Genomic DNA, 12149 nt, shown 5'->3' on the forward strand with positions numbered 1-12149 from the left:
GGTGGATCCCCAGCTGGGGAAATATAATAGAGTGATAAAACTAGGGATGTCAAAGGTTAACTGCTGAGAATAATTTTAACAGGTTACACAAATGGTCTATTGGTTAATTTTGCTACTGGTCAGTGTAATAGTAGTACTGGTGCTAAGCTGTACCACATTAAGAACAAAGATAAGGTATTTGTGCTACACTGATAAGCAGGGCCACAGGGAATTTGCCCCGACATAATTCTGATGACATCTGCACAGATTGTATCAGCTTTGACAGAGAGAAAAAAAATAAAAGATTTTCATTGTGGATCACCACTGAAAATTGTAAAAAAAAAAAAAAAAAAAAAAAAAGACAAAAAAATCTACAGATTCCATCTGGGTCTGCTGATTAGCCAGTCTTGACCACGCTGCACTGTGCACAGGTTGGGAGCAAGCTAGCTCATACAGCGATTACCTTTGGTAACACTTTAACTATGTTATCACTGTTAATTCTGTTAGCACCGTTGGCAGGATCAACACGGCTCGTGGTGTTAACACATGTCAGTTAACAATACTAAAGGGGTTTTATAACTCAAAATGAAGCTGCTTGCTCACCTGGGCAACCTGGGGTCAGACTAGAGGATGGCCACAATGTTTTCGCAGCAACACCATCCCTCAGTGGTTACTGCCGAATGAGGGGCGCTGTTCGTTACTGCCCAGACTTGTTGAGATGGTGCGCAGTGCATAACAGCGAAGGCCAGATAACTGATGGAGATCAGTGTTAGGTGATAACTGCTGGTGGAATACGGAATGGGAGCCCAAGAGACGAGATGGTCATTACCTGTCCGAGAGTAGAACAAACAGGATTGAATGAAACTCTCCATAGATGAGGTAAGCACCCTATGTACACACTTTAATGAACAGAAAACTGTTAAACATGTGCTAAAAGACTGCAACAGTTATGATGAAGAAAGAATGGAGTTAATATACGGCCTAAATGAAGATAAGCACAGTATTACATTGGGGATTCTACTAAAAAAGATATCAAGGAAAATATGTAAGCTTCTAAGTGATTATTTAAGAATAATGGGAATAATAGAGAGAATTTATTTATTTGTTTATTTATTGTTTTATGTATCTATTGTTTTACAGTTTTGTTTTCCTGCCAACCAACTGCTTGACACTCCAGTCCAGTAGGTGGCGGTAATGCATCTAAAAGCTGGTTCGCCAACCGCCATTAAACCTCGAAGAAGAAGGAGAACACGAAGAAGTAGTAGAAGAAGAAGAGGAGGAGGAGGAAGAAGTCATGTATGACCCAAACAAACGCCCCCAAAGACACGTGAGGGACAAATATTAGTAATATAACGAGTATTAAAACGTCCCGTGTTGTCGTCTTGCTGTCGCCTATCGAAATGCAGTGTCAGTAACGTCGTATACACTCACGAAGCTGTGTTGCCTCCCAGCGAGCTAACGTTAGCTAACGTTAGCTCGGCCAGTGTAAAAGTTATGATGCCGCTGGCTCTGAGATGTTTTCGGTGTCTGACAGCGGTCAGAAACAGGCGGGTTAGACTCCAGCTCAACACAGCCGTCACTAGATGCTGCTCCACGGTTCAGGGTGAAGTGAGGGTCAGGTTTGCACCCAGTCCCACAGGTAAGGTCCTCAACCTAAAACACAGTGTTAAAATGTCCCCAGTGACAGCTATGAACTGTGACTCTCTGTCTGTAGCACAAGGGCAGGAATTGCTCTCTCCTTTATTTTATTTATTTATCTATTTGGACTAGTGTCAGTGTTGTAATAGTGCATTATGGTCTCAAGCAAAGTGACAGTCAGTCAGTGGTAGCTAAGTATATGACACCACCTACTATAACAACATACACCAGAATAGTATGTAATATGGCTAAATGTTGTATGAATTCAACTGGCAGCCAACTTCATGTTGAAAAGCAGTCTCCTGTTTGAGGTCTGCCTTTGGATTCAGCCAACTTCTAATCAGATTTCTGTGTGTCCCTATTTGCTCCAGTTTGTCCTCTACAGCAGTAGCTCCCAACTGGTTTCCAGATTTCTCCTCAGTCAGTAGTTCAAGGTGCACACAGTTTAATAAATTAAGTGTCATACTTGCGTTTGGCCATGTCAGTGAGCTAGTTTGCTGTCTCTGTGAAGTAGCTGTCTGTTATTCACTCACTCTACAGCAGGAAACAGCACTTCAAAGTAAGAGTTGTGCCGAAAATTACTTACTTAAAAATAAAGTGTATTTTTTACAAACTCGGCACGTTCCCAAGTCATTTGCTCAAGTCAACCTGCTTTTGGGCCACGACTTATCAGTTGGGAACCACTGTTCTACAGCACACAGCAGTTTACAATAGTATAGTAGTATATCCATAAAAAAAGTATTATGTTGTCATAGATTTCCTCCACACCTTCATTTCAAAAGCCTTGTGTACAACACGCACCATATATCAGCTATATATATATATATATATATGTATGTATGTGTGTATCAGCACTATGCATGTACAGGAGGAACAAAAACATGTTCTTAGTCCACACTGTTCAGAGAATCTCCCACAACATGCAGCCTTTGAAGTCAGTGCTTGTATTGTACAGCACTTGAGTGTGTGTGCAGTTGCAGACTTTAATCTGAAGAAGGCTCATGATGCAACGTATAATAGGCATTTTTTCGTGGAAGACATTTTGACAGGTATAACTGATAACATTAGTTATGTTACACCTGTGATTTTCCTACTTTTATGGAACAAAATGTCTGCGGTGAAAAAGGCTTGTTCAGTTCATGTTAAAGTGTTCGCTTTTATTAATATTTTATCCATCTCACACCTGAAAAACAGTCTCTTCAGATATTTTTTTTAATCAGTCTGATGTTCTAACAGTATTACTTTCACGCTGCAGGCTTCTTACACCTCGGTGGCCTCCGAACTGCTCTGTACAATTACATCTTTGCCAAGAAGTATGGAGGCTCATTTGTCCTGCGGCTGGAGGACACTGATCAGAGCAGGCTGGTACCAGGAGCTGCAGAGTCCATAGAGGACATGTTGGAGTGGGCCGGTAGGAAACACTGGACTAGTGTCATGTGATCCATCACAGTTATTGACTTCATGGATCAATCTTAGCAGTACACTTAAAGCACAATTTATCCCATTTACAGAAACTTTACAGCTAACTTTCACCTCCAGGTGTACCTCCAGATGAGAGTCCTCGTCGAGGAGGCCCGATGGGTCCGTACCTGCAGTCTCAGAGACTGGACCTGTACAGTCAGACTGCCCAGCAGCTTGTGGAGAGTGATCACGCCTACTACTGTTTCTGCAGCTCTCAGAGACTCGACCTGCTCAAAAAAGAGGCCTTACGGACTGGTCAGACACCCAGGTGGCTAGTTAACATGAACGCACACATGATTTATAATCACCACACATCACATTCTCACAGACTTGAAATAACATCTTGGCAGACTTCAGGATGTTTCCCTCTCACCCCCAGGTATGACAACAGGTGTCGTCACCTTCGGGCCGAGCAGGTCAAGGAGAAACTGGCTCAGGGAGTGCCGCATGTGATTAGGTTTCGTCTGGAAGCAGGTGTCGAGCCTTTTCACGATCTGATCTTTGGACGGTGTCATCATGAGGTGGCACAGGTCAGATTTGTCGTGATTTTACTCTCTGTTTCACTGGGCTCACAGCCTCACACTAAATTATGTAGGATAGAGTCACACATCAATGTAGGTGTGGTGACTGTCAATTCTCCCTTTCTTAGCGAGCCAAATGTTGTTTTTATGCATTTAAATTTACTCATTTGATTTGAATCCAAGATCTTTGACATTGCAAACATGGCTTAACGACAGCTTTTGTTTCTAGAAAACACAAAACTCAAATGTCTGAGGGGACTGACTGAGTAATGTTTGTTTTTATACCCTCTGCCCTGTTCTCTTAGGTGGAGGGGGATCCTGTAGTGATCAAAGCAGATGGTTTTCCCACCTATCACCTTGCCAACATCGTAGACGATCATTACATGAGGATCAGCCATGTGCTGCGGGGGTCTGAGTGGCTCATCTCCACCTCCAAACATCTCCTCATGTACCGTGCTCTTGGATGGCAGCCGCCCACTTTTGGACATCTGCCACTTCTGGTGAACAAAGACGGCAGTAAGCTGTCCAAGAGGCAGGGGGATATATTCATTCAAAGCTTCCAGAGAGATGGAGTCCTGCCCGAGGCTCTGCTGGACATCACAACCAACTGTGGGTCTGGATTCAACAGTGAGTGACGGAGGGGTTATCAGAGAAATGAGTTAAAACATAAACCATGTGAAGTAAAGAAACTGCTTTAAACTGCACTCACATATTGCGTTTAAAATGACATCTGGAAACAGTGACTTTCAAATAAGAAAATAAACTAAAATTTACTTATGTTGGGTTACAGCCAATCGAATTGGGCGCAGGATAGATGAACTGATCTCTGAGTTTAATCCGTCGAAGATCACAACACATTCGGCTCTGTTAGACCTGGAAAAACTACCAGAGTTCAACAGGTAAGTCAGAGCTCCTTGTCTCTCTTGTATTGTTATGCTATGTTTCTCACAATAATAGGACATACTGCTCCCTTTTCTGAGCATATCTTTGGCTTTGAATGGATACGTTGGATTTAGCTGTGTTGCTCTGTGAATGAATTACCATGGATTATAGACATTCATTCTCAGACGATGAGTTGTAATTACTGATGATCCCTTGGACCTCTCATCAAGTGCCACCGCTACAGCCAGCACATGGTTAGCTTAGCTTAGCACAAAGAATGGAAACATGGGGAAACAGCTAGTCAGCTCTGTCCAAAGGTAACAACATCTGCCTACCAATATCTCTAAAGCTTTGTGAGAAAACCAGGCTCGCTGTTCCCCCTGTTTTCAGTCTTTATGTTAAACTGAGCTAATCAGCTTCTGGCTGTGGCTTCATATTTACCAGAAAGGCGTGAGAGTGGTGTCAATCTTCCATCTACCTCTGTAAAAACAAAGTAAACAAATAATGGCATTTCCAAAATGTTAAACGGAGGGTGGTAATGTAGAGCCTCACAGGACTGCTAGCTTGGCTGTAAGTTTTCCCTTATGATGGTCACAGTTCATACATCAGTAATCTCTCTGACTGTGGCAGAATTCACCTGCAACGTCGTATTGAAGATGAGGAGCAGTGCCATTTGCTGATAAAGGATCTGCAGGGACAGATCCAGCAGGCCTGTACAGCTGAGATCCAGGACAAAGAAGTGCTACACGAGGATTATATCCGGCGGGTGCTTCATCATCGTAAGGTAACTGTAACAGCATACTTATGAACAGGGCTGCGACTAACAATTATCATCGACTAATCTACCAATTATTTTCATGATTAATCATTTAATTGCTTAGTCTCTAAAATGTCAAAAATAGTGAAAAATGCTCATCACAATTTTCCAGAACCCACATTTACATCTTTGATTTGTTTCTTTAGTCCAACCAACTGTCTGAAGACTCCTCATTTACCATCATAGATGACAAATTCTCTCATTTAAGATGCTGGAACCAGCAACTGTTTGACATTTTTGTTTATGAAAATGACTGATACGAGTAATAAATGATCAAAATAGTTGGCAATTTTCTTTCAATCAACTAATCGTTGCAGCTCTAGTCATGAATATGAATTGAAACCCTGTTACCATGTGGTCATATCATGTTTTAAACATGCTAAATCTTGAATGCTAACGGTTTGTTAGCATGTTAACATGTATTCGGTAGATGTAAGCATTGTGAGCCAAAGCACAACGGAGGCTTACAAAGTATAGCTCAGACTGAAAATAGTAGTGTAGCCGCTTTACACAGGATTTAGGAAAAAACTGCATCTTCCAGCATTCAGACAGAAACCTATTAGAATAAACAGTAAATACAGTCACAGTTTTTGTGAAGAAAAAAAGGGAGAAGTATGAAATGTTTGTGTTTGTCCCCTTGATGATGCTGTGTGTTTATTTTCAGTTCAGCACAAAAAGGAACATGGGAGGATTTTTTAAGTCAAGCTAATAAATTACTTAAAATGTTTTGTTATGTTGAAACCACAAAACCGATTAACATCAGTGGGTTAAATGTGAGGGGAAGGGAAAGAATGGATATACAAATGCCATGTATCCCATTTTGTTCATATATAAATTGTTAATACAGCAAATATAAATGAAGCATTTAATAGAATAACAAAATCAATCACTTTTTCAGTCCACTAGATACATTTTGCGGCATAAAAAAAAAGATTGAAGTGAGATGAACAGCCTGAAAACTTTTTCCTTTTAGATAAAACTGACATTGTCAAAGTTTTACTTTGTGGATATAATTTGCAGTTAAAAAAAAGGTAATATATTTGTTATACATTGTCTTTATTTTTGAATAATTTCTTAGCCCAACAACCTTTCATTTAGGTTTTACCAGCTGTTTCCTCCTGCACGTGACTTCTACTCTTTATTCTCAAAGCTGCTCCCTTGTCTCTCCACTAACACTGAACCTATCTTCTTCCCCTCTCTACAGGGCCACATAACCTCCCTGAAGGAGCTGTCAAGTCCTGCTTACTCTTACCTGTGGGTGCGTCCTTCCTTCTCCAGCCAGCAGGTGGCAGAACTCACTGCAGAGGCACAGCACATCGCTTCATTAGTGCTGAAGTATGAAGCTTTATTAATAACTCTCTCACTGCATGTTTCATGATAACTTACAAGTTCAGTGTGTTAACAGTTCTGTGTGTCTGCACTTCAGATTAATAGCTGAGCAAGGTGAAGAGCTGAAAATGGATCAACTCAGTAAAGATCTGAAGACCCTGGCTAATCAGGCTAAAGCCACCAAGTACAGAGAAGTGATGAAGCTGTTACGCCTGGTTCTCAGTGGTCTGCAGGTACCTGAACACATCGTGTTCATTTTAATGACTGATATTAATACAAAAACACTACACAAACACTACACAGATTCTTTGCAGTGTGTGACTGACATCATGCCTCAACAGTCTCTCTGTAGGTCTTGTGAAGTACTAAGAAAGCATGTGGGGGAAAAGTTGTATAAAACCTTTTGTGCATGGATGGATTACTGAATGGACCTACAAGGCACAGGCCCTGGGGCTCAAAGTGTCAGGGGGCCCCTGGTTCTTCACCTGCAAAATGTCAATCACATTAACATGTAGCAGCCAGGAGGAGACTCCAACTGATCTCAAAGAGGTGCAAAAGAACTGCAGAGAGACTCAAAATAATTACAAAAAAGTGACACAAATAACCTCAAAGCAGCACAAAATGGCTACAAAGAGACACAAAACAACTACAAGGACACAAAATGACCACACTTTGATACAAAACCACAAAAAGATGTATAACAACTATAAAAGGATGCAAAAGACAACCAAAAAAAGACAAAACCACACCCAAATGTGAGTTAGTGTGCTCCTAGGAGAGAGAGGTGGTGTGGCTCTTGGCTTACCTGTGCCCAGGGGTCCAATGTCTCTTGACTCGCACATGTTTTTGTGGCTCCAGAAGGAGCTGTGAGAACTCTGACAAACTGATCAAGCGATGTCACTTCAGTCAGCGCTGGTTTGCTAAAGACTACAAGTTTGAAAATGAAAAACAGTCTGGGGCTGTGTAGTCAGAGAGAAGTGAGCATACATATATATGATTGCTCTTTATAGAGGTTACTGTGTGTTTTCTCACTGTGTGGTTTGATTGCATTACTTCACTGACCCCTGATCCTCTGTTCACCTCTGACCTGCAGCAAGGACCCAGTGTAGCTGAGATGATGGTGTGTTTGGGGCCTGCAGAGATCAGCCATCGATTCCAGAAACTTCTGCTGCTTTCAGAGACAAATTAAAGACTGGACAGCATGTCAGATCACAGATCAATAGGAACATGATGAAGATAAGCTGCTGTTTAAGGCATGTATGTTGACAGTTACGTGCAACCACCTGGGGATTCTGCCAAAACGATCTGGGACACATTTAACGTGATCTGCACCCCACCGATATAATTTAAACAATACCTGAATTATTGTAACATTTTTTATAAAAGAGATGAAAACAGATTTTTCCTACATGGTCTGTTTGTGTTCATCAGCACTGTTTAGTAGAGTAGTAGAAACCAGAGTACCTAGAGAAAATCCACGCAGAGAAGGGCTCCCCTAGGGGTTGAAACTTTCACCCTGGATTCGAATGCTAACCTTGTTGTGAGGCAACAGTGCTAACCACTGTACCATTGTGCTGCACCATACCAGTGCGCATTGGTATAGTTGGGTACGGTGGTACCACGGTGGTACTGCACTGCAGCTACTCCAACTTCTTCGCCTTCTTACACATTTAAATCAGCATTGCAGTGTCACATCAGCTTTTCAGCAACCCTCACAGTATTCTACATTCTGAGTATCATTCAACTTTTCATTGACATTCATAGTAATTAGACCCCTTTCAACTTTTTAAACTGTTCCTATCACTAGACCTCCTCTTTAATCACTAAACCAGCATTGCAGTGTAGTGTCAGCTTTTCAAGAACCTTGAAATATTCCACATCCATCATACATTAATGGTATCATCAATGTTTGAAACCAGCCTTCAACAACCTTTACGTATTCAACAATATGAGTATCGTTCAACTTTTCAATGACATTCATATTAATTTGACCCATTTAAAGTTTTTCAACTATTCCTATCACTTGACCTTATTCTGAAACATTAAAACCAGCATTGCAGTGTAGCGTCAGCTTTTCAAAAGCCTTGAAATATTCAACAGAATTGGTATCATTCAACTATTCAATGACATTCATTCACATTAAAACAGCATTGTAGTGTAGTGTCAGCTTTTCAAAAAAACCTTAAAATATTCCACATCATTCACACATTAATGGTGTTATTCAACGTTTAAAGACAGCATTTCACTGTTGTGTCAGCTATTCAGGATGCCGCATTCACACCCGCAATTTCTTCAGCAATTGGACTCCCTAGTTATTTTTACTATTTTAAGGGCTTTTATTGCCTTTTTTGTAGAGCGGCTGGAGATTGACAGGAATGTTTGAAGAGGACTCATTCTACATGGTGATCTAGAGATCGCCCCGGGTCAGACCCACATTGAGGGTACTAAATGTCTAAAAGGTGACAATATTAATTTGTACAGAATGTATTATGAAATTGCAAATTACTTCTGTTTTAATTACATACATTTTTGCATACCAGCAAACATCATTGTAGAATAATGTCATTCAGTCGTGAGGTATGGCGAACAAACGTTTGCAAAACATCATAATGTAAACATCCACACAACGTGAAATTCTAACATTGGTAGACAGTTAAAATATCGTCAACCCGATGTTCATTCCAACCAAAATTTAATGTCTGTCCAACATAAGAGTCCGATGTCTTTCTGGTGTCAAATTGACATCCGGTCATAGCTGTGATAGTGCAGTACTTTAATCAGATTTTGAGTTATGTCGTCTGTTCAGAACAGTGACAAAATGATACATGCTCGTAAGGTCATTGTACTCTTAAAACATGGAGATGGAGGAAATGGAAAAGCTGTCCTCCCAGACCTGGATCAGGGCATCAGTGAGTTCCTGGACAGTCTGTGGCGGTACTTGGCGGCGTCAGATGCACCGATACATAAGGTCCCATAGGTGCTCAGTTGGATTTAGATCAGGCGAACAAGAGGGCCAGTCAATGGCATCATGCCTTCATCATCCAGGAACTGGCTACACACTGTGTCCACATGAGGCAAGGCATTGTCCTGCACCAGGAGGAACCCAGGGCCCACTGCACCAGCATAAGGTCTGACAAGGTCGGTACCTAACAGCAGTCAGGGTACTATTGGCTATGACACTGAGGTCTGTGTGACCCTTCAAGGATATGCCTCCCCAGACCATCTCTGACCCACCGCCAAACCGGTCATGATGGATGATGTATTATATTGTGTATTATATTCCATGGTCAGTGATTAAGCTTCAGGCTGAATTTTCATAATCATTTGTTGAATGGATTCCATTAAAAACATACAATCACTTTTTTATAGTGTAAGAAAGTAACAGCATGAAGCACGATACTGAAGGGAATATGAAAACAATTTTTCTTTACTCTAGTTAATGAAACACAGATGGATTACAATGCGCTGAGCGTTTATTGATCTGCTAATGTCACTGCTGTAATGTAAGTTGTAAATTTTCAAATCGTGTGGGATTTTTAATACTCACTGAAGTTCAAGGTTCTCCTTTTCTATGTTTCCTTGTCTTGTTTGGTCAGACTCATTTTTGATGATGTGACAGAGCAGCTCTCTCTAGCTTTCCTGAGAGTGCTGAACAGGGAGCCACATCAGTGTGTTTATTTTTTTTTGTGTGTGTTAACGTTGGCAGCCGCAGCATGTGAGGTTTGTCTTGGTGAGCAGATGGAAAAACAGGATGGGCTGAAATACTGTTTTTGACCATTGCTTTCCAACCCATAGCAGGTAGCAGGTTCAGTGCAGTGTGTTTAATGGTATGTTCTGTTCTATACTGTACTGCACATGCTCCAGGTGTTTCATCAGAATGTGTGAGACACTGAGTGATTAAGATGTATTTGAATTCAGAGTAACCACAGTTACTGTATCAGCAAAATTAGTAAACATGGCAGCACTCAGCTGAAGCAGGGATGATCCCAACAGTTGAAATCATGATCAGAGCCTGGAATCAAACATCAGTCCTGGATTATGAATATCTAAACTCTGTGGCCCATTAGATCCACAGTACTTCCAGAGTACAGATGGCCGCCTATTATCGACAAAGTCCTCATTCGTTCTTTTTTATTTGTGTCCTAATTAAAAGATTCAGGAGCAATAAAAAGCCTGAGAGGAAGGTAAGCTGCTTAACTTCTGCGTTATTTTTAATGAAGTCCCACATTTTAGAACACACAGACACACAATCCTCCTTAATCAGGGCACCACTCAGACAGGATGTGGTTTAGAGATTACGCTGGAGAATAATTGTTCCCACATTGCAGCAGCATCTTGATCAGACTAAGCTTAATTTATCACTCCGAATGTTTCCTTAAATCGGTCGAACGCCTCACTGCAGGCCAGGAACAATAGCTCCAGGGAGGCAACAGCACAGGGCCAAGATCAGGAATTAATTTCTAATGCTTCAGCGCATGATAAATGCGATCAAGAAAAACATTTGGCTTGACTGTACAGATGCACACACCTGCTAAACTGTATAGCTAAGGGAAAGACTGTATGCTGGTGTACTCTTAGAAGCAGCTAACAAAGGCATTGGGACTTTTTTGCGTTACTTTCTTTTAAACACTGACTAATAGAGATTGATAGTTGCAAACAGCCATGAATGAATGACTAAACGACAATCATATTACTCAGGTGTTTCACTCTTAGAGGTTCAGGTTGTGGTTATGAGTCCCTCTGTTCTGACTGTGAAGTTCGTCCAGTTCCTTGCTCTGCACATCCACAAAGTCTTTTGCAAATATTCTTTTGCAAAAGAAAATATTCTGACTCACTCTCACAATCAACTCATCCCTTCCTGCACCAAATCAGCACCACATGGTGATGCTGCAAATCAAATGTGCAAACGAGCCGAGTTACTGAATGTGAAGGTCGTGACTGCAGCTGTTTAGATCTGTGATCAGACTGCACTTGATTTTGTTTGGACAGAAATGCCAGACATTAAAAAGAGAACAGGGAGTGTGTAAGAGTGTCTGGGGATATGGGCATGACTGGATTTCCCTGATTCATTTAGTTTTGGGAATTGTGCATACTTGACCTTTGGAGAGACTTTGTGGTCATTGCGATTTATCTTGTGCAGCAACACATGCAGACGCACGGTGTGTTAGCAACTGAAGGTGGCGGCATGTTGACAGGGGCCATTATAAATGGAAAACAAAAATGGAAATGACGTTTTATTAGCAGCATGGCCTGAGGGAGGCATTATCAGTCTTTCTTTCATTTCAATACTTTGTCAAGGGCAAGAAATCTCCATGTGAAGATATGTTGTGAACTACAAGCCCAATTTCTATGATCTCAGGGGTCAAAACTTTTTGAGCAGTTTGATGTGCTGCTAGGATACACAGATGGATGACTAACAGCATAAAAGAGAAAAAACTGAAAGTGAAGTGTTAGTAAGGTGTTGGGCCGCCACATGCCACCAGTAGAGCTTCAGTGCTCCTCAGCGTTGATTCTACAAGCTT

General features: G+C 41.3%; 1 protein-coding gene across 1 annotated transcript; it reads left to right on the plus strand.

Moving 5' to 3' along the window:
* Nucleotides 1-1073: 1073 nt before the first annotated feature.
* ears2 (glutamyl-tRNA synthetase 2, mitochondrial) lies at nt 1074-8026 on the plus strand. The gene is made up of 10 exons (XM_049568533.1): nt 1074-1618; nt 2873-3028; nt 3157-3346; nt 3458-3608; nt 3905-4226; nt 4390-4498; nt 5112-5265; nt 6503-6633; nt 6725-6860; nt 7721-8026. Exons 1-10 carry the CDS (start codon nt 1474-1476, stop codon nt 7814-7816), a joined length of 1590 nt encoding a protein of 529 aa, XP_049424490.1. The 5' UTR covers nt 1074-1473; the 3' UTR covers nt 7817-8026.
* The last annotated feature ends 4123 nt before the right edge of the window (nt 8027-12149 follow it).

This window comes from Epinephelus fuscoguttatus, linkage group LG3 (assembly GCF_011397635.1).
Source record: "Epinephelus fuscoguttatus linkage group LG3, E.fuscoguttatus.final_Chr_v1".
Lineage (NCBI taxonomy): Eukaryota > Metazoa > Chordata > Actinopteri > Perciformes > Serranidae > Epinephelus > Epinephelus fuscoguttatus.